At 44.6% G+C, this 23,317-nt stretch overlaps 1 protein-coding gene across 15 annotated transcripts in view; it reads left to right on the top strand.

The window, feature by feature from the left end:
• Positions 1 to 23,317, top strand: part of LOC102437860 (protocadherin gamma-C4) — a 148,880-nt gene that overhangs the window by 59,283 nt on the left and 66,280 nt on the right. Inside the window, exon 1 of one of the 15 annotated variants that reach the window (XM_006086447.3) lies at positions 1,747 to 4,206. The exons of 7 other annotated variants lie outside the window; for them this stretch is intronic. In XM_006086447.3, coding sequence (XP_006086509.1) covers positions 1,783 to 4,206 — 2,424 coding nt within the window. In that variant the 5' untranslated portion in view covers positions 1,747 to 1,782. Of the gene's footprint in view, positions 1 to 1,746; positions 4,207 to 6,198; positions 6,383 to 6,673; positions 8,756 to 10,470; positions 13,242 to 15,079; positions 17,807 to 18,837; positions 21,443 to 23,317 lie in introns of those variants that run through there. 7 more of the 15 variants (XM_006086454.3, XM_023752041.1, XM_023752031.1 and 4 more) reach the window with 7 other exon arrangements.

Genomic DNA, 23,317 nt, shown 5'->3' with positions numbered 1-23,317 from the left:
TACCAAGTTTGGATTTTCAAAGTGATGAGAGTGTGTTCTTTTTTCACAGCAAAATTATTGTACCAATTTCTTACTTCTTTTTCAAAGCTATTGAAATTTACCCATTAATTGTCTCATTTCTCATTTAACATGTTAAATATTTTATTATAAGTAAACATTTAAGTAGGCAATCATTTAATTAATCCTTTAGAGCAAAGAAACTACACCCAGGTATCTTCCTTCGCTGATTTCACTGGTACTGTTTCTCTCCCTTGTTTATGTTTATTCTTCATGTCTTGTTCTACCTACTCATGATTTTTTGAAATCCTTAAAATTGTAAGAAAAAATAATCTGTGGTGTGTGTGAGAGAGAATGGGGGGGAGAAGTACCTCAACAGAAGGTCCAAATCATTTTGTAAGTTCCTTCAAGTTTTCTTGAATGCAAAATCTTCCTCTTCCTTTTACAGTATAGTTATCAGGAGAGACTTGATAAAAGAAAAGGAAATGCTACTGCCTCTAACACTCTCATCTCTGACCTCTATTTTTTGAAACAAAGGGGGAACACACTAGATTTGTGTAATTATTTGGTGCCCAAAACTTAACTAGAAATTCTGTCATCATTGTATCTGTAGGAGGAAAAGAGAATGATAACTTCTCCATTTTAAAGACAAAAACTTCTAATTCCATGCATATATAACGTTGCCATTAAATAAGCACCAGTCTTGTTGGTTTCCTTTACGAACTGCTTCAGTAAATGGGGCCTTTGCAAACGGCTGAAAGAAATTTATTATAAAGGCACTTGCTTTTTCCTTTCTAGTGGTAACAACTTGTCTATATCTTGTATTCTTTTTTCCACGTTGTTACATAAGTTTCAGTGACTCTTAGAATAAGAAGTTTAAGACTACTTTAAAATTGCATGATTTCTTCATGGAAGGACTGAAATGAAAAACCTGCTTTTCAGTGTATGTTCATTTGAATCTTCCAAATGCATCATATATTCACATAAAAAACTAAAAATTTTTAAACAGCATAAGTTTTACAATCACAAATATGTAAAATTTAAAAACCAATGCTTTTTAAATTTAGTAATATTAAGTGAGAAAGTTTACATCTATTGCCTAATTAAAATTACTTTGCAAATAAAATTTTAAGGAACCCTTACTCGAATTTTACTATAAAAATAATTAACCTTATGAAATAACTTCAAAGTGAAAAAAATCAATCCTTATATATTCATTCAATATAAATTATGTAAGGTACATATATGTCTAAAATTTAAAATAGAGAGAAAGCTAGACTCTACTCAAAATTAAAGTTAATTGATATTAAGAAAACTGGCGATTAAATAATACACTTAATAGAAATTTCATTCCACTTCATTCCACTAAGACATCCACAAAGATGATTGCTTTTTAAATATGAACATAAGAAATAATTAAGAGAAATCTAAAATCGTAATTAGAAGAGAGTAGTGTTTTCCTTCAATCATCTGTGATACAAGCACTGTATTGCTATCTGTGAGTGTAGTAACTGCTTAGGACTCTGAGCGCCGCTGTTCACCAACTCTAGGAAAAAGTCAGCGCTCCCTCCGGATATTAGAATCTGCCAACTACACAAAGCCCCGCGGATCTCATATACCAACCCCGGGACGGCAACAAAACTCAGCCTCCTTACTTGGGGCACTCCGGGTCTCTCCTGAGGAAAAAGACGACCTTAATTTGCAGAAGGAGAAAAGAACCTAAGGAGTCAGCGTGGGGAAAAAGCAGTCTGGGGGGGGGGGGGGGGGATCCGGAGTGAAGCAACAATGGCGGCTCCAATGAATAGCCCGCACCACAGAGGACTGGTCCTGCTCTGCCTTTTCCTGGGAAGGTTGTGCGAGATCCGGGCCAGCCAGATCCGCTACTCCGTGCCTGAAGAGACAGTAAAAGGCTATGTCGTGGGCAACATCTCCAAGGACCTGGGGCTGGAGCCGCAGGAGCTGGCGGAGCGCGGAGTCCGCATCGTCTCCCGAGGTAGGACGCAGCTTTTCGCTCTCAACCCGCGGAGTGGCAGCTTGGTCACCGCAGGCAGGATAGACAGGGAGGAGCTCTGTGCCCAGAGCCCACGGTGTCTGTTTAACTTTAAAGTTCTGGTTGAAGACAGAGTGCAGCTTTATGGAATAGAAATAGAGGTCACTGATATGAACGACAATGCCCCCAAATTCCAGGCAGAAAATCTGGAAATAAATATTAACGAAATTGCGGCGCCTGGCACACGCTATCCACTCCCAGAGGCTGTTGACCTGGATGTGGGCTTGAATTCCCTGCAGAGCTACCAGCTCAGCCCCAATCGCCATTTCTCCCTGGACGTGCGAACTGGAGAGGATGGAACTTTAAACCCAGGGCTGGTGCTGGAGCGCGCCTTGGACCGAGAGGAAGAGGCTGCTCACCACCTGGTCCTCATCGCCTCCGACGGAGGTGAACCTCGTCGCTCCAGCACAGTGCACATCCTAGTGACAGTGTTGGATATGAATGACAATGCCCCGGTGTTCTCTCAACCGATTTACCAAGTGACAATCCCAGAGAACGTGCCCCCTGGCACCCAGCTGCTTACTGTAAGAGCTAGTGATCCGGATGAGGGAATCAATGGAGAAGTGGCATATAAATTCTGGAAAATCAGTGAAAAACAATCTCCGTTATTTCAGCTCAACGAAAAAACTGGGGAACTATCAACAGCAAAGAGTCTAGATTATGAAGAATGTGCATTTTATGAAATGGAAATACAAGCAGAAGATAGTGGAGGGTTGAAGGCATGGACGAAAGTGCTCATTTCGGTGGAAGATGTAAACGACAACAGACCCGAAGTGATCATTACATCTCTGTTTAGTCCAGTTAGGGAAGATGCTCCTCAAGGAACAGTAATCGTTCTTTTCAATGCTCATGACCAAGACTCTGGGAAGAATGGTCAAGTTGTTTGTTCCATCCAGGAGATCCTACCTTTTCGATTAGAAAAGTCAATAGAAGATTATTATAGAGTGTTGACATCCCAAATTCTCGACCGAGAAAAAATCTCTGAATATAACATCACAGTGACTGCGACAGACAGAGGAACACCACCCCTGTCCACAGAAATTCACATCACTCTGCACGTGGCTGACATCAATGATAATCCACCCTCCTTCTCTCAAACCTCCTACTCGGGCTATCTCCTGGAGAACAACCTTAGAGGCACCTCCATCTTCTCTGTGACAGCCCATGACCCTGACAGCAATGAGAATGCCCGAATTATTTACTCCTTGGAGGAAGACACCATCCAAGGGGTGCCTCTCTCCTCCTATGTCTCCATCAATGCAGATACTGGTGTGATTTATGCGCTTTGTTCCTTCGACTATGAGCAGTTTCGAGATCTTCAAATGCAAGTTAGGGCAAGTGATAGTGGGAACCCACCTCTCAGCAGCAGCGTGTCACTGAACTTGTTTGTGCTGGACCAGAATGACAATGTGCCAGAGATCCTGTACCCCGCCATCCCCACCGATGGTTCCACCGGTGTAGAGCTGGCACCCCGCTCTGCAGAGCCCGGCTACCTGGTGACCAAGGTGGTGGCGGTGGACAGAGACTCGGGCCAGAACGCCTGGCTGTCCTATCGCCTGCTTAAAGCCAGCGAGCCAGGGCTCTTCGTGGTGGGGTTGCACACAGGTGAGGTGAGGACCGCGAGGGCCCTGCTGGACAGAGATTCGCTCAAGCAGAGCCTGGTGGTGGCAGTTCAGGACCATGGCCAGCCCCCTCTCTCAGCGACAGTCACACTCACTGTGGCTGTGGCTAACAGCATCCCAGATGTGTTGACTGACTTGAGTAGTCTTGAGATCCATTCCACACCGGAGGCCTCGGATCTCACGCTCTACTTGGTGGTGGCAGTGGCTGCAGTCTCCTGTGTCTTCCTTGCCTTTGTTATCATCCTGCTGGCGCTCAGGCTTAGGCGTTGGCACACATCACGTCTGCTCCAGGCTTCAGGAGATGGATTGGCTGGCATGCAGACTTCTCACGTTGTGGGCATGGATGGGGTCCACGCTTTCCTGCAGACCTATTCCCATGAGTTCTCCCTCACTTCGGACTCTAGGAGGAGTCACCTGATCTTCCCTCAGCCCAACTATGCAGATACACTAATCAGTCAAGAGAGCTGTGAGAAAAAGGATCCTTTGTGTCTTTCAGATGATTCAAAATTTCCTATAGAAGACACTCCTTTGGTTCCAGTGAGTTCCATTTTTTCTTTCTTTCTATTATAATTGGTTTTCTCTCCAAGTGTTTGTACTTAAGGTAGGATATGTTGTTAATAACATATTTTTCACCATTTAAGTTTTTACTGGGTTCAATTTTTGTTCTAACATCTATAGAAAGCATTTATTGGTTACATCGCTGACATAATTTGCATTTTCTCATAATAATTCATTGGGTCAATGAAACCTTCCTTTTGGGACTGCTCTCATGATCTGGGGTTAACATGAGTTTTTTTGATGGGGATGCTTTATTAGTTATCCTGGTTCACTACTAATTTTAAGGCTGGTTTTCCATTCCTGAAACTTATTGTTATCTCCAATGGCCACATTGTGGAATTCTTATTTTTTTAAAAAAGATTACTATAGTCAATACTATCCTGTAAGGGTAAATTAATGAGAAGGCAAATGCATTCTCTCAGAGAAACAACTGAAGGTCCAGGTTTACTGCTTCTGCTTTTCTATTTCTATGACAGGACAACATCCCTTTGAGGTGACTTTTTCAGTCTAATGTGTGTAGAGATTGTTTGCACTTAAAGATAATTTCTGAGGAAGATCCAAACTTCAGTTATCATATATTTCCAACCCCAATTAAAGCATGTTTTATTCTCTTAATGGTGAAAATTTTAACATCCTTGTTTTCATATTCTCAAGGTTTTAATTCCCTAATGCTATAAGGTCAACTTATTAATAGCTTGAAACTCTTCTTTCCTATACTTTATACTTGCTCAAGAGGTGTTTCTGAGACTGAACACTCTGCGAGGGGAAAGCAAGGGAAATAAAAAGTACCCTTTGATTATGTTATTTATGGCTCAGTTCTTCAACTTTTGAGGCTAGAAATAAATCTGGTTATGGGAAATGATTTAGGAAAATATTTTCAGGAACTGCTAAGAAGGTTAAAACAATACTTTACTGGTTTTTAGCTATCAGGAAAAGACTAATGTATTGTTTAATTTGATTTCACACATACTTTCAGTTCAAATAATAAATGACACTCTAGGAGGCTTTGAAAATAAGCTTTGCAGTTGACTCAAAATGCTATTCTAGACATGCTGGATACAAAGGCTCGTATGTCTGGGAATCTATTATGGCGTGCAGACATTATAATTATTTCAAATATTCTCTATTTCTAATGTAGTAGGAAAAAAGTAAACCATCATCTGTAGTCATATTTTTAACCATGCAGTAAGGAAATCTTTTGGTTAAAGCTTCTGCCCTGGGGACTAATCTTTATTACTTAGTATTCACCAATATTAAAATATGTATTAATTTGAAAATGGCTATTGATGAAGGTTTCTGTGTCAAGGTAGGTAACTACTATTCTTTAGGAAAAAATGTCACTGCCTTTAAAGAAGAACACAAGTATCACTGGAGGAATGACTGCACAGAGTGTGGAAAATCTTAAATTATAGTTTTCTTAAACTAGGTAGGACTTCTGCACGGGTAACAGATTATATAATAGAATATGCTTAAAGATAAAAGTCTTTTTTAAAAAAGATAAAAGTCTTATCACCTCAATGTCTCATCTTAAAAGAAGTTAATTAACATATCTTGGATTTGCTTCAAAATAATGAGAGAAGGAAATATATATTAAACAAAGATGGTCTTTGTTGATCATTGTTGCATTTGGGTGATGGGTATATGAAGATTCAATAATAAGGCTCTCTGCTTTAGTATAAAATTGAAGTATTCCATAATAAATTTCGTGAAAACACTAAGTATATAGGCATCCGATGTAAACAAAAATTGGGGGCTATTATATAACTGCACTTTTGAAGAGAGAGATATATCTTCTGGAGATAAATTGGATTCAAGACTAAAATGCCAGACTGCAGTTCCACACGGAGACTCTGGGCGCCGCTGTCGGCCAGTGCAGGGCGAGCGCTGACGGCCGGCATTCTTCAGCTGTAGCCTGGGATTTCCTGCGCAGCAACCAACACACAGAGAAGGAAACCGGCTACCACAGTGGGGCTCCTGGCCGCGCAGACTCTCTTCAGCACGAACGGATTCCCAGCTCTGTCCTGGGACGAATGCTCTTCCCGTGACACTGTGGCTTGCGTTTCTTCGGCTTTCCGGAGAGACTGGGACCCAGCGAGAACTAGAGCGCGCGATGGGAGGGAGCTGCGCGCACAGACGCGGGGCCGGCCGGCCGCAGGTACTGTTTCCCTTCCTGCTGCTTTTGTTCTACCGCGCGTTCTGCGAGCCGATCCGCTACTCCATTCCTGAGGAGCTGGCCAAGGGCTCGGTGGTGGGGAATCTCGCCAAGGACCTAGGGCTCAGTGTCCAGGAAGCGTCAGCTCGGAAGCTGCGGGTTAGCGCAGAGAAGCTGCTTTTCAGTATAGACAGGGAGAGCGGGGACTTACTGGTGAAGGACCGGATAGACCGCGAGCAGATTTGCAGAGAGAGGAGAAGATGTGAGTTGCAGTTGGAAGCCGTGGTGGAAAATCCCTTAAACATTTTCCATATCATTGTGGCTGTTGAGGATATTAATGACCATGCCCCTCAATTCGATAAAAAGGACATACATTTAGAAATTTTAGAGTCTGTATCCGCAGGTGCACGAATATCCCTTGACCCTGCCACTGACCCCGATATAAACATGAACTCAATTAAAGACTATCATATAAATCCTAACTCTTACTTCAAGTTAATGGTTAGAGTTAATTCCGATGGTGGTAAATACCCAGAGTTATCTTTGGAAAAACCCCTAGACCGGGAGGTGCAGCGGTCTCATCGCTTGATACTAACGGCCTTGGACGGAGGGGACCCGCCACGAAGTGCCACCGTTAGAATAGAAATTGTTGTCAAAGACACCAATGATAACCCCCCGGTGTTTAGCAAAGATGAATATAGAGTCAGTGTAAGTGAAAGTCTGCCCCCTGGGTCCTCCGTGTTGCAGGTGACAGCCACTGATCAGGACGAGGGGGCCAATGCCGAAATAAGCTACCACTTCAGGAGCACTGCTCAGAGTACGAGGCACATGTTCTCACTGGACGAGAAAACAGGCCTGATTAAGAATAACCAGTCATTGGATTTTGAGGATATGGAAAGATATACCATGGAAGTGGAAGCAAAGGACGGAGGTGGGCTCTCCGCCCAATGTAAAGTAATAATAGAAATCCTAGATGAAAACGACAACAGCCCAGAAATAATCATCACGTCTCTCTCGGATGAGATTTTGGAGGATTCCCAACCAGGAATGGTCGTGGCCCTCTTCAAAACACGGGACTGGGATTTCGGAGGAAATGGCGAAGTCATGTGTAATATAGAAAGAGACGTTCCTTTCAAGATTTACTCCTCTTCTAATAATTACTACAAGCTAGTGACAGATGGGGCCCTAGACCGAGAACAGACTCCAGAATACAACGTCACCATCACAGCCACCGACAGGGGCAAGCCGCCCCTCTCCTCCAGCACCACCATCACCCTGCACATCACTGACGTCAACGACAACGCCCCGGTTTTCCAGCAGTCAGCCTACCTGGTCCACGTGCCAGAAAACAACCCGCCCGGGGCCTCCATCGCGCAGGTCAGCGCCTCCGACCCCGACCTGGGACCCAACGGCCAGGTGTCCTACTCCATCGTGGCCAGCGACCTGGAGCCACGGGCGCTGTCGTCCTACGTGTCCGTGAGCGCGCACAGCGGGGTGGTGTTCGCGCAGCGCGCCTTCGACCACGAGCAGCTGCGCGCCTTTGAGCTGACGCTGCAGGCGCGCGACCAGGGCTCGCCCGCGCTCAGCGCCAACGTGAGCCTGCGCGTGCTGGTGGGCGACCGCAACGACAACGCGCCCAGGGTGCTGTACCCGGCGCTGGGGCCCGACGGCTCTGCGCTCTTCGACACGGTGCCGCGCGCCGCGCAGCCGGGCTACCTGGTCACCAAGGTGGTGGCGGTGGACGCGGACTCGGGACACAATGCCTGGCTGTCCTACCACGTGCTGCAGGCCAGCGAGCCTGGACTTTTCAGCCTGGGGCTGCGCACGGGCGAGGTGCGCACAGCTCGTGCTTTGGGCGACAGGGACGCGGCCCGCCAGCGCCTCCTGGTGGCCGTGCGGGACGGGGGCCAGCCACCCCTCTCAGCCACCGCCACGCTGCTCCTGGTCTTTGCTGACAGCCTTCAAGAGGCCCTTCCGGATCTCAGCGAACGTCCTACGCCCTCTGACCCTCAGGCTGAGCTGCAGTTTTATCTGGTAGTGGCCTTGGCCTTCATCTCAGTGCTCTTCCTCCTGTCCATCATTCTGGCGATTGCCCTGCACCTTCGTCGCTCCTCCAGTCCCTCCGTTTGGGGTTGCTTTCAACCTGGTTTCTGCTCCAAGTCTGGACCTGTGGTTCCCCCCAACTACAGTGAGGGAACATTGCCTTATTCCTACAATCTGTGCGTTGCCCAAGCTGGAAAGACAGAGTTTAATTTCTTAAAATGTACTGAGCCCTTGCATTCCGCTCAAGACATAGTTTGTGGTGATTCTTCTGGGCCCTTAATTCCACTTCAGAGTGGGAATGATTTGACTTCGCATCCTGAGACCCTAACACCGGTGAGTTTCATTTCTGTGTCTTCAGTAATATTCTACTAGTTTCTCATATTTCAGGTGTACTACTTCATTTTTATATCTAGAATAATTTTTAGAAAATCCATAACCAATCACCATCTTGTCTTCTCAATGTTCACTTTAGCTGATTATATTTTTCAAGATTTTTTACTTGGTTCAGAAGTTGCTCTATAATTTAAAAAGAATGTTACTCAATTAGAGATATCTTTTCAAGCTGAGATTAGCAAAACAGAGACAGTGGTCTTGGCTTCTTACCAAATAAATACATAATAACCTATCCAAATCTGCTAAGATTTAAGATAAAATATCTATATCCTACTTATATGTTTTTAAAGTTTAATAATATTCAGGCACTTGTTATCTATCAAAGCATGTGCTCCTTCCAAAAGAACATTTATTGCATACAATCTTATAGGTGTTTTTAGATTTCTTTTTTCACTATTTTAAAAATTTATGAAACTGTAAGCATTTGAGAGGTAGGGTGAGCAGATCCATGAATTCCTGAGATAATATGCGAAGTTATAGATGTATGATGTATTTTTCTTGGGAGAGGTGTCAAAATTTTGTTTCCATTGCCAAGGTTTCTATGGTCCCCAAAACTTTATACTAACTACCCTGGCTGAATTTTTTTCTTCAACTTTGGTCCTTCTGGCTTTCTTCTTATATTTACTTGTCTTTTCTTGGAGCTCCAGTTGTACTCTTTTCCAATCTTCTTTCCTCTCCATTGAAAGATCAAGAATTTCCAAGAAAGCAAATGAAATGCTCTTGCCTTTTGTGTTCAGACTCTGTCTTGGATTGTCTGGTACACAAATCTTTGAAGACTAAAGATAAAATCTTTAATGACTAAAGATAAAATCTATGAAGAGTTACATATGTGGGACATAGTGACATAAACACTTCTGAACACATGTTCTCTGTATGAAAGAAGTGAACCTCTAAGCCCTTCACCTTTGAAGGGAGAACTGCTGTTGGGTTGATGGGCACATACAATTGGGAAAGTATGTGTAGCACTTTACTTTGGGCTCCCATACAAAATGTTAAAAGAAGAGAATATTTAAATTGGCAGCAGTGCCCTGATGAAAACAGGCCATTTGACATAAGCACTTATTTTTTAAACACCTACATCACTATTTCTAAGTTTGTTTTTGAAAATTGTAGCACTTGAAACTCCTGTACATATATCTCTTCCAATTACAATACAGACATGTCCCCCTTAGTTTTTTATTACCTTCTCAACTTATTTAAATGGGTCAAACCCACTTCTAATAATGTATACCCCAAATAAGATACATTAAAAAGATTAATTGAGGCTCAATAAAACTACTTTAGAAAACAACATTTTGAAAACCTTTTATACAATCTTAACACTAAACAAACGTAATTAGTTAATTAAATCTAAAATAAAAAGATTTTAAGTGAATTGTTAGGGGCATATCTCAGAGTTTCTATATGAATGTCTAAACAATTGGATTGTTTAAATCTAAATTTAAAATGAAATTGTAAGACTTCTGAATATTTTTAGAAGCTCATATGAGATAAAATAAGCATTACTTACCTCTGGATATATTTCTGTTGAGAAAATAAGTGTTGAGATACATATTTAACGAACTATTTTCACTTCGCATTTTATAGTACTTTCATTCCAGTTTATTCTATCCAGTAAAGAAAGCTACTAATAGTTTATTTAATGATATCAGCCAAGAAATCAAAGAAGTAATGTAAAATAAAATAAAATCTCCAACAAGAGTAGCGTTTGTTTTTTATGGTATACATAGCGGGTGCAGTAACTTCTGAGGACTCTGGGCGCCGCTGTTCACCTACTAGGAAAGAATCGCAGCCAGCGCTCCGTCCGGATTCTCGGGGCTCCAACTACACAAAAGCTCCACAGTTCCTACAAACCGGCTCCGGGGCTGCAGCGACACTCACTCTAGAATTTAAGGTGCTCAGCCTACAGAGACTCCTTGCAGCCAGAGGAAGAAAAAGGGACCGGTCAAAACACGCAACGTGTCCAGTGAGGACATTGCCAGAATTCCGTGACCAAACAACAATGGCCGCTCAAAGGAATAGCTCCGACCGCTGCGCGCTGGTCCTGCTCTGCCTTTTTCTCGGTGCGCCGTGGGAGTCTGATGCCCGGCAGATCCGCTACTCGGTGCCTGAGGAGCTGGACAAAGGCTCCTTCGTGGGCAACATCTCCAAGGATCTGGGACTGGAGCCCCGGGAGCTGACGGAGCGCGGAGTCCGCATCGTCTCCAGAGGTAGGACGCAGCTTTTTGCTCTGAATCCGCGGAGTGGCAGCTTGGTCACGGCGGGCAGGATAGACCGGGAGGAGCTCTGCGCTCAGAGCGCGCGGTGTCTGGTGAGTTTTAACATTCTTGTGGAAGATAGGGTGAAACTTTTCGGGATAGAAATAGAAGTAACTGATATCAACGATAATGCCCCCAAATTCCAAGCGGAAAATCTAGACGTAAAAATCAATGAAAATGTCGCTGCAGGGATGCGTTTTCCTCTCCCGGAAGCTGTTGATCCGGATGTGGGCGTGAACTCCCTACAGAGCTACCAGCTCAGCCCTAGTAGGCACTTCTCCCTAGCAGTTCAGAGCCGTGCCAATGGTGTCAAGTACCCGGAGCTGGTGCTGGAGCGCGCTCTGGATCGGGAGGAAGAGGCACAGCACCACCTGGTCCTCACTGCCTCCGACGGGGGTGACCCTCTCCGATCTGGCACTGTCCTCATCAGTGTCACTGTCTTCGATACAAATGACAACGCACCTGTCTTCACTTTGCCTGAATACCGAGTGAGTGTTCCAGAGAACTTGCCTGTGGGCACACAGCTGCTGACAGTCACTGCTACCGACAGGGATGAAGGAGCCAATGGAGAAGTGACATATTCATTCCGAAAATTACCTGATACACAATTACTGAAATTCCAACTAAACAAAAATACTGGAGAAATAAAAATATCAGAAAATCTAGATTATGAAGAAACAGGCTTCTATGAAATAGAAATACAAGCAGAAGATGGAGGAGCATATCTTGCAACTGCAAAAGTGTTGATTACCATAGAAGATGTAAATGACAACAGTCCAGAAGTGACCATCACATCTCTGTTTAGTCCCCTGAAGGAAGATTCACCTCTGGGGACTGTTATAGCTCTTTTAAACGTGCACGATCTAGACTCTGGGCAGAATGGACAGGTCACCTGCTCCATAGCAGGAAATCTACCATTTAAGTTAGAAAAGTCCATTGACAGTTACTATAGATTGGTGACACATGGGGCTCTTGACAGGGAGCAGGTATCCTCTTACAATATTACTGTAACAGCCACAGATGGAGGAAGTCCACCCCTGTCGATGGAAGCTCACTTCACCCTGCAAGTGGCAGATATCAATGACAATCCACCCACCTTCTCTCACATATCCTACGTTACCTATATCCCAGAGAACAACCCAAGAGGTGCCTCCATCTTTTCAGTGACTGCACTAGACCCTGACAGCAAAGAGAATGCTCAGATTATTTACTCTCTAACTGAAGACACTATCCAGGGGGCACCTCTATCTTCCTATATCTCCATCAACTCTGACACAGGAGTCCTGTATGCACTTCGCTCCTTCGACTATGAGCAGTTTCGTGACCTACAGATGCAGGTAACTGCCACAGATAGTGGTAACCCACCACTCAGCAGCAATGTGTCTCTAAGTCTATTTGTGCTGGACCAGAATGACAATGCTCCAGAGATCCTGTACCCCTCTCTTCCCACCGATGGTTCCACTGGTGTGGAATTGGCACCCCGCTCTGCAGAGCCTGGTTATCTGGTGACTAAGGTGGTGGCAGTGGACAGAGACTCAGGCCAGAACGCCTGGCTGTCCTACCGCCTGCTGAAGGCCAGCGAGCCAGGGCTCTTCACGGTGGGGCTGCACACGGGAGAGGTGCGCACTGCACGGGCCCTGCTGGATAGAGACGCCCTCAAGCAGAGCCTGGTGGTGGCAGTTCAGGACCATGGCCAGCCCCCTCTCTCCGCAACTGTCACACTTACTGTGGCCGTGGCTGACAGCATCCCAGATGTCCTGGCCGACCTGGAAAGTCTTGAGCCTTCCAACAACCCTGACCACTCCAGCCTCACGCTGTACCTGGTGGTGGCAGTGGCTGCTGTCTCCTGTGTCTTCCTTGCCTTTGTCATCATGTTGCTGGCACTCAGACTACGCCGCTGGCACACATCTCGTCTGCTCCAGGCTTCAAGAGGCGGGTTGGAGGGCGTGCCCGCCTCGCAATTTGTGGGCGTGGATGGGGTGCGGGCCTTCCTGCAGACCTATTCCCATGAGGTCTCCCTCACTGCTGACTCTCGGAAGAGTCATCTGATCTTTCCTCAGCCCAACTATGCAGACACGCTCATCAGCCAGGAGAGCTGCGAGAAAAAGGATCCTTTGTCTTTGTTAGATGATTCGAAGTTTCCTATAGAAGATACCCCTTTGGTTCCAGTGAGTTCTATTTTTACTCCTTCCCTTTCATTTAAAAAATTATGATTGGTTTTGTTTTTAGGTTTGCAGCATATCGATGGGAATTTTTAATCTGTATTCTTTCATATTATCTATTTCGATTTGCTTTTTGCTAAAATATTCCAGAGTAGAACTTGTCAGTTATTAAGACTATGGCTTTACTTTCTGATAAACATATACGTAATGGCAATGAAGATCTATCATCATAAGATTGTTACCATTAGTTTTGCAGAGCTTTATCTTTTATAGTTTTGTGTGCTGTCCTTTGGTCAGATGCTGAAATCCTAGCTCTGATTTTGAAGGCAAGTCTGGTAAACATAGGTAAATGTCAGAAACAAATGCATTGACATCACTGGAAACATAACTCAAACACAAGGCCACTCATTTCCTTCCCAAGGAGAAGGGCAGAAGTACACCTTTGTGGTTATATTCTTTAAACTATACCTTGTAATGACAATCACAATTGAATTTACTTCCTAGAGATTTAGATTTTTCATCAGTATTTTATAAGAAATCATAACAATGTGTGCTTAAATTTTCCCAAGTGCAATCATGTCTGGTAACATTGCAACATCTTTTTTTGCCTGAGATTCTAATTTCATACCATAGTGTGGAAGACATAGCATTTTAATTTGACTTTCCTTGCTCAATCAGGTTTCTAGAAAACATATAGAAGGTTAAATTATGCACATTTTTAGTTCTTCTCTCTCTCTGTATTATTTTTTTGGTTAAATTCTCCAATCTCTGAGGCTGAAAAATATATAGAGATTGGGGAGACAGATGGGTTGTACATGTTCCCAAGGGATGTGTGCCAAGAGTATTTCAGTAGCTCCTGAATGTAGTGGAAGAAAGAACCACCTGAAACTCTGAAATTGAGCGAAAATAAATTTAAAGTTAAAAAAATGTTATTTCTGTAGGCTATCTGATCCGAATATAAGCAGAGAAGTACACAAAATTATCCTAAGCAAATTATCAGTGGAGTTACTGATGAACCTATTTGGATTATTGAAGATAGTGATGTATTGGTTTGATCTCTTACGTTTATTACTAATATTCTTCTAAATTAATATGTTAGCATAAAGGCAAAGAGTGTCCTAATATATGTCAACATACTTATGAAAACATTACTTTTTCATGTCATTCAACATTTATTCAATGATAGGTGTGTGGAAGGAGAACACAGGATGAAAAATCTAAAACTTTTGGGCCATAGTTATTAACCTTTAAATCATTGAAACTGTCACTTAAAATTTCTGTCCATGAGAGTCAAAATTATTATGCAGCCACCTCAAATAATTCTTTTATCTAGAAAAATACTGATTTTTAAAATAACTACTTTGACATGGTAACTATTGTGAGAAAATGTTTTTAAATATAATTACTTAAACACAGGACACTTCATATTATTGTAATCAACATAGCAATGGTTGCGTACTAGTTACTAAATATGGAGGGATGGATTAATACTTCCTAGCGAATATAAACTAGGATCGAAGACAAAAAAATGTGGGTTTTTTGCTTATCTTCAGTATTTGCCTTTGTAAATAATTTACTCTTAAAAGGAAAAACAATGATTGCCTCTGGATGGAAGAACTGGATAACAGTAGACCATGAGATAGAGACCTACTTTTCACTTTACAATCTTTTGTTGACTTTTGAAAGAAATACTTTTATCTTTTCACATTTATGTAAATTTTTAAAATATAAAAATACATAGTTTTGACTATAGGAAAAGCATGTTTCATGATGAAAACGGAATCACTGAGGAATAAGAGTCAAATATTTTAGCTCCTAACATTGAAAGAAAAAGATTTCCTGAAATGGAGAAAACTTAGGCTGCGGTTCCACACGAGGCCTCTGGGCGCCGCTGTCGGCCAGTGCAGGGCAAGAGCCGACGCCCGGGAATCCTCAGCCTCTAGCCTAGAATTTCCTGTGCAGCCACCAACACAGAAGGAAACCCGTTCACACACTAGGGCTCCGAGTTGTGCAGACTCTCCGAGCACAAGCGGATTCCCAGCCCCAAGACTGGGGACTCCGCCTGTCCTGGGCTGAATGGTTTTCCAGCGTGATAGTGTCCACTTTCTCCAACTGGAAAAACTGGGACCCAGCGAGAACTAGAGCGCGCGATGGGAGGGAGCTGCGCACAGAGACGCGGAGCTGGCCGGCTGCAGGTACTGTTTCCCTTCCTGCTGCCTTTGTTCTACCGCGCACTCTGTGAGCCGATCCGCTACTCGATTCCTGAGGAGTTGGCCAAGGGCTCGGTGGTGGGGAATCTCGCCAAAGATCTAGAGCTCAGTGTCTTGGATGTGTCCTCTAGGAAGCTGCGGGTTAGCGCAGAGAAGCTGCTTTTCAGTATAGACAGGGAGAGCGGGGACTTACTGGTGAAGGACCGGATAGACCGCGAGCAGATTTGCAGAGAGAGAAGAAGATGTGAGCTGCAGTTGGAAGCCGTGGTGGAAAATCCCTTAAACATTTTCCATATCATTGTGGTTGTTGAGGATATTAATGACCATGCCCCTCAATTCCATAAAGATGAATTAAACTTAGAAATCAGTGAATCTGTCAGCCCAGGAATGGGAACAATTCTTGACTCTGCAAAAGATCCTGACATTAATATGAATTCACTGAGCAAATACCAACTAAGTCCTAATGAATATTTCTCATTGGTGGTGAAAGACAATCCCGATGGTGGCAAATATCCAGAATTAATATTGAAGAAGACCCTGGACCGAGAAATGCAGAGCTCGCACCACTTGGTACTAACAGCCTTAGATGGTGGGGATCCGCCCCAGAGCGGCACTGCTCAGATCCGAATCCTGGTGGTGGATGCCAATGATAACCCTCCTGTGTTCAGCCACAGTGTGTACAGGGTCAGCATTCCGGAAGATGTGCCCCCAGGCACCCCTGTGCTGAAGGTGAGCGCCACTGACCAAGATGAAGGCTCCAACGCAGAGGTCACCTACTCCTTCCTTGGTGTGGCTGATACAGCCCGGCACGTGTTCTCTCTGGATTCTGCAACAGGAAACATTGTAACTCACCAGCCCTTGGATTTTGAAGAAGTAGAAAGATACGTAATGGATGTAGAAGCAAAGGACCGAGGATCTCTCTCTACACAGTGCAAAGTAATTGTAGAAGTTTTAGATGAAAACGACAACAGCCCGGAAATAATCATCACGTCCCTCTCTGATCACATTTTGGAGGATTCCCGTCCAGGAATGGTTGTGGCCCTCTTCAAAACAAGGGACTGGGATTCCGGTGAAAATGGAAAAGTCACATGTAATTTAAGTAGAAACGTTCCATTCAAGATTCATTCTTCTTCTAATAATTACTACAAGCTGGTAACAGATGGGGCCTTGGACCGAGAACTGACCCCGGAGTACAATGTCACCATCACAGCCACCGACAGGGGCAAACCGCCCCTCTCCTCCAACACCACCATCACCCTGCACATCACTGACGTCAACGACAACGCCCCGGTTTTCCAGCAGCCAGCCTACCTGGTCCAAGTGCCAGAAAACAACCCGCCCGGGGCCTCCATCGCGCAGGTCAGCGCCTCCGACCCCGACCTGGGACCCAACGGCCAGGTGTCCTACTCCATCGTGGCCAGCGACCTGGAGCCACGGGCGCTGTCTTCCTACGTGTCCGTGAGCGCGCACAGCGGGGTGGTGTTCGCGCAGCGCGCCTTCGACCACGAGCAGCTGCGCGCCTTTGAGCTGACGCTGCAGGCGCGCGACCAGGGCTCGCCCGCGCTCAGCGCCAACGTGAGCCTGCGCGTGCTGGTGGGCGACCGCAACGACAACGCGCCCAGGGTGCTGTACCCGGCGCTGGGGCCCGACGGCTCTGCGCTCTTCGACACGGTGCCGCGCGCCGCGCAGCCGGGCTACCTGGTCACCAAGGTGGTGGCGGTGGACGCGGACTCGGGACACAATGCCTGGCTGTCCTACCACGTGCTGCAGGCCAGCGAGCCTGAGCTCTTCAGCCTGGGGCTGCGAACCGGCGAGGTGCGCACGGCCAGAGCTTTGGGCGACAGGGACGCGGCCCGCCAGCGCCTGCTGGTCGCCGTGCGTGATGGGGGACGCCCGCCCTTATCGGCCACCGCCACGCTGCTCCTGGTCTTCGCTGACAGCCTGCAAGAAGCGCTGCCAGACCTCAGCGACCACCCCACGCCCTCTGACCCCCAGGCTGAGCTGCAGTTCTATCTGGTGGTGGCTTTGGCCTTGATCTCCGTGCTTTTCCTCCTCGCGGTGATTCTAGCCATTGCTCTGCGCCTGCGAAGCTCTTACAACCCCGCCACTGGGGGCTGCTTTGGGTCTGTTCTCTGCTCCAAGTCTGGACCAGAGATTCCCCCCAACTACAGTGAGGGAACTTTGCCTTATGCCTATAATCTGTGTGTGCCTGGGGATCAAACTAACCCGGAATTAAATTTTCTCACATCTGCCGATCATTGTCCAGCTAAACAAGATACTCTCAACAAAGATAGCTCATTAGCGCTATTGGCTGGCATACTAACTCCTAGTGTTGAAGCAAATAAGAAGACTTTTAAACAGGTAAGTAGTTAAAATAATGCTTTTTATATTCCAATATGCCAGTATATATCAATATAGTGCTTTTATTTCAAGATCCTATGTTCAATCTCTTGCTAGAGTTTCTAAAATAAATCCTTGGTCAGACCTATGAGTATCACTGTTAAGACTCAAGTTTACAATGCTGCGATCCTTCTAATATTCAAATGCATTTTAAGGTAGGTATACAGAGAAATCTCATGAAATTTTCATGAAATAGAATACCTTTTAATTAAGGATATGGAATACAGGTATATTTTATATAATGGTATTTTAAATAACCCTAATGCCATCCAAATCTTCTCAAATGTTTCATCTTTATTTTTCTCAATAAAGAACCATTAGTGCCGAAACCGGTTTGGCTCAGTGGATAGAGCGTCGGCCTGCAGGACTGAAAGGTCCCAGGTTCGATTCCGGTCAAGGGCATGTACCTGGGTTGCGGGCACATCCCCAGTAGGAGATGTGCAAGAGGCAGCTGATCGATGTTTCTCTCTCATCGATGTTTCTAACTCTCTATCTCTCTCCCTTCCTCTCTGTAAAAAATCAATAAAATATTTTTTTTTAAAAAAGAACCACTAGTAAGAAGTATCGCCATGCATCCTATCTGATGTTTTTGTCAGGACCGTGCTAGTTCCACATCAACACATGCTATTCTCTTCAGTTGGTAAAAATTAATAGGGACCAAATCTAACCTGCAAGTGTTCAGTTCCAGTAATATTTGAAAACTTTTTAAAAATTTTAAACAATCAAAAATTGTTAAAATTTAAAAAATTTAAAAAATAATCTTTCCAAAAGTGCTCTTGGTTAACTCGTAAATCACATCATATAACTGTTGTCTGAAATTTAAGCTTTACATATGCAGTAGGAATGATTCTGGAAAAGGTGAGTGTATTTATTATAGAACAGGGTTTTCTTACTCGTTGCAATAATAAGTTTGGGCTCTAGGCGCCGCTGTTCACCAACCAGGGAATGGGAAGTTGCAAGCTACAGAGTCACTCCCTCCCCTACCTCTATAACACAAAGCGGAGAGAGATGGATACTCACAGATCCTGATGCTGGAAACTTAAAGTACGGACTTTCCTTCGCTCTCTGATATATTTGGGTGCAGTCGGCCCGGGACTTTGTAGATACATAGGCTGAATCAGGACAAACCGGCTCAAGAAACCTCGGGATATCGGCTCAGTCACTGCCATGGCGAATCAGCTATTACGCCTGGACCGCAGCGGGCTGGTGCTACTGTACATTTTCCTGGGGACGCTGCGGGAGTTTGGGGCCGGGCAGATCCGATACTCGGTGCCAGAGGAGACAGACAAAGGCTTCTTCGTGGGCAATATTTCCAAGGACCTGGGGCTGGAGCCCTGGGAGCTGGCGGAGCGCGGCGTCCGCATCGTCTCCAGAGGTAGGACGCAGCTTTTCGCTCTGCATCCGCGAAGTGGCAGCTTGGTCACCGCAGGTAGGATAGATCGGGAGGAGCTCTGTGAGACGGCGTCCTCCTGTTTTTTAAATATGGAGATACTTGTGGAAGATACCCTGAAGATTTACGGAGTGGAAGTGGAGATAATGGATATTAATGATAACGCCCCCAGTTTCGAGGAGGAGGAAGTAGAGATAAAAGTCAATGAGCACGCAACTCCGGGATCGCGATTTCCCCTTCCTAACGCCAGGGATCCAGATGTAGGAATGAACTCACTTCAGCGCTACCAGCTCAACCCTAATAGTTACTTTTCTTTGCAAGTTGGAGGCATAACTGATGGGGCTAAGAATCCAGAGCTAGTGCTGGAGGGGACCCTGGACCGGGAGAAAGAGGCTGCCCACCTCCTCCTCCTCACAGCCTTAGATGGAGGAGACCCCATCCGCCGGGGCACTGTTCCCATTCGTGTGGTGGTCCTCGATGTCAATGACCACACCCCAAAGTTTACACAGTCTGTGTATCGAGTGAGTGTTCCCGAGAACCTCAGCTCTGGATCCCGGGTGCTTGTGGTAAACGCAACTGATCCAGATGAGGGAGTCAACGGGGAAGTGGTGTATTCGTTCCGGAATATGGAAAGCAAAGCTTCTAAAATATTCCAGTTGGATTCTCGAACTGGAGAAGTCTCAATACAGGGGCCTCTGGATTTTGAGAAATATAGGTTCTATGAGATGGAAATTCAAGGCCAAGATGGTGGAGGTCTCTCGACGACTGCTAAGATGTTGATCACAGTTGTGGATGTGAACGATAATGCTCCAGAAATAACGATCACGTCTTCTACTGACTCAGTGCTGGAAAACTCTCCTCCGGGTACAGTAATTGCTCTTCTAAACGTGCAAGATCAAGACTCCGGAGAAAATGGTCAAGTTTCTTGTTTCATTCCTGACGATCTGCCTTTTAATTTAGAAAAGACTTATGGAAATTATTACAAGTTGGTAACAAACAGAGCGCTGGACAGAGAGCAGGTCCAGAGCTACAATATAACATTGACAGCTACAGATCATGGAAGTCCACCCTTGTCTACAAAAACTCATATTTCATTGAATGTAGCAGATGACAACGATAACCCACCCACTTTTGCTCACTCCTCTTATTCCGCCTACATTCCTGAAAACAACCCCAGGGGAGCCTCCTTCTTCTCAGTGACTGCACTTGACTTGGACAGCAAAGAAAATGCCCAGGTCACTTACTCCCTAGTCCAGGACACCATCCAGGGAGCTCCCCTGTCCTCCTACATCTCTATCAACTCAGACACTGGAGTCCTGTATGCGCTGTGCTCCTTCGACTATGAGCAGTTCAGAGACCTGCAGCTACAAGTGATGGCACAGGACAGTGGGGACCCTCCACTCAGCAGCAACGTGTCCCTGAGCATATTTGTGCTGGACCAGAACGACAATGTACCAGAGATCCTGTACCCTGCACTCCCCACTGATGGCTCCACTGGTGTGGAGCTGGCACCCCGCTCTGCAGAGCCTGGCTACCTGGTGACCAAGGTGGTGGCAGTGGACAGAGACTCAGGCCAGAACGCCTGGCTGTCCTACCGCCTGCTGAAGGCCAGTGAGCCAGGGCTCTTCACAGTGGGGCTGCACACAGGTGAGGTGCGCACGGCAAGGGCCCTGCTGGACAGAGACGCACTCAAGCAGAGCCTGGTGGTGGCGGTTCAAGACCATGGTCAACCTCCTCTCTCTGCCACCGTGACACTCACTGTGGCTATAGCCGACAGTATCCCAGAGGTCCTGGCAGACCTGGGCAGCCTTGAGTCTCCCACCAACCCTGATGATTCAGGCCTCACCTTGTACCTGGTGATGGCGGTGGCGGTGGTCTCCTGCGTCTTTCTTGCTTTTGTCATCGTGCTGCTGGCGCTCAGGCTGAAGCGCTGGCACACATCTCGTCTGCTCCAGGCTTCTGGAGGCGGGTTTGCAGGCGTGCCTGCTTCCCACTTTGTGGGCGTGGACGGGGTGCAGGCTTTCCTGCAGACCTATTCGCACGAGGTCTCTCTCACTGCAGACTCTGGGAAGAGTCACCTGATCTTCCCACAACCCAACTATGCGGACACGCTCATCAGCCAGGAGAGCTGTGGGAAAAGCGAGCCTCTCTTGATAGTTGAAGATTCAGTTACCGGTATAGGCAAAAGTAATCCTACAAGTAATCAGGTGAGATTTTTTTCCTGCCTTCCAATTATTAGTGTCTCTGCACAAGTCTGTTAAGTGGCTCTTTTGGTAAGCCTATTATGAAAATTGTTGGGGGGGCATATTCAGTTCATACAAACTTCGAGCAATACATGTGCGTTTGTGTATTTTACCTTTATTCAAACTACCATCATTTTTCAAAAAGGTTTTCTGAAAGTCATTTTTTTAGTTTGGTATATTTTCTTTTGAGTCCAAGGGTGCAGTTTTGCTATTATGGCTTGCTTTATAGTAAATTGAATTTTAGTAATATTTTTCTATCAGTGTCTGTGACTATCAATGTAAACTGGTTATGATTTGCAAACATTTTCTATTTATTTCCCTATTTCAACTTTGCATTGCCTCCATGATTATAATTATATTCTACCATTATTTGCTTTACTTCTAATGATCAGATTTGACCCTGTTGATTCAATAGCATAGTCTCTCTAGCTCTTTTTCTTATCTATCTATATATACAGTCACACATATGTCCACATTTACACATGTAAACTTTTCTCCGAGCACAAAAAGAATTATGTTTTCATTTTTGATGGCTGGTAATATGTTTAGATCCTGTTGATTATTTCAACTTTGTCTCATTAATTTATCCCACCAAAACAGACATGTTGACTGCCTTTTAATTACTAGACTCCCTTGTGAGAGGAAATATAGAACACACTTTTTTCCTTAAGTTCTAGACATCTTTCTATTTCTACAGTTAGCGCATTAGATAGTTCTGAAGAAATCATTGAATTGTTGAACTGATGTTATTTCCTTTTATTCTTTTACTTGTACTTTAGTGTGTATTGAAGATTTTTTAAAGTGTAAAGACACAGAAATGCTTATTTTTGATCCAGTGCCCCTCAGAAAGTTATTTTCAAATCTGTTAAACATGTCTACATTTTTCAGATTTATTCATATGGAAGAGTTGTGAATATAAGAGATGGAGTGGGTATTCCTCTAGATATTTTTGTTTGTTTTCAATATGCCAGCAAGTCATGGACTCCCTCTTTATTTCCTTCATAAACTCCTTTTGTATTATATCTAAGTATACTCAGTTCTTATATTTATAACCAACTTGTTATTGAAGCCCTAGGACAGCGGTTCTCAACCTGTGGGTCGCGACCCTTTTGGGGGTCGAACGACCCTTTCACAGGGGTCACCTAAGACCATTGGGAAACACATATATAATTACATGTTGTTTTTGTGATTAATCACTATGCTTTAATTATGTTCCATTTATAACAATGAAAATACATCCTGCATATCAGATATTTACATTACAATTCATAACAGTAGCAACATTACAGTTATGAAGTAGCAACGAAAATAATTTTATGGTTGGGGGTCACCACAACATGAGGAACTGTATTAAAGGGTCACAGCATTAGGAAGGTTGAGAACCACTGCCCTAGGAGTTACCTACTAACACATGTGTTATCTGAAGCAAGGTCTAAGAAAGTCAAGGAGAGGAGACCTATCTAGGATATTAGACCACAGGAATCATCTCCATAATCACTACAGCTCCTCATGCTCACACCACTACTTCTAGATATTCTGTCCAAATTACTAGCATAATCATGTTCCCTTTCCAGTTTTCCTTTCTCCTTTAGGAGTTGGCCTTAGTAATTAACTCTACATAGAGTATCTAATGTTTGGGTGAAAAGAATTTCAACTGTAGGAAAGGAAAGTCTTACAACAAATGCCTAAATTTGTCTTGACGTCAAGAAAATGTTAGTGTGTTTTGAGCATCTAAGGATAGAATTATGCTTGTGGAATTCCAAACTGAGAAAAAAGATTTAACACATTTTACTTAAACTGAAATTAGATGAATAAAAAGGATATGAGGTATTTTGCTGG

Source organism: Myotis lucifugus, unplaced genomic scaffold, assembly GCF_000147115.1.
Source record: "Myotis lucifugus unplaced genomic scaffold, Myoluc2.0 scaffold_28, whole genome shotgun sequence".
Taxonomy (NCBI): Eukaryota; Metazoa; Chordata; class Mammalia; order Chiroptera; family Vespertilionidae; genus Myotis; species Myotis lucifugus.
This window is presented reverse-complemented; position numbering and strand designations above follow the sequence as displayed.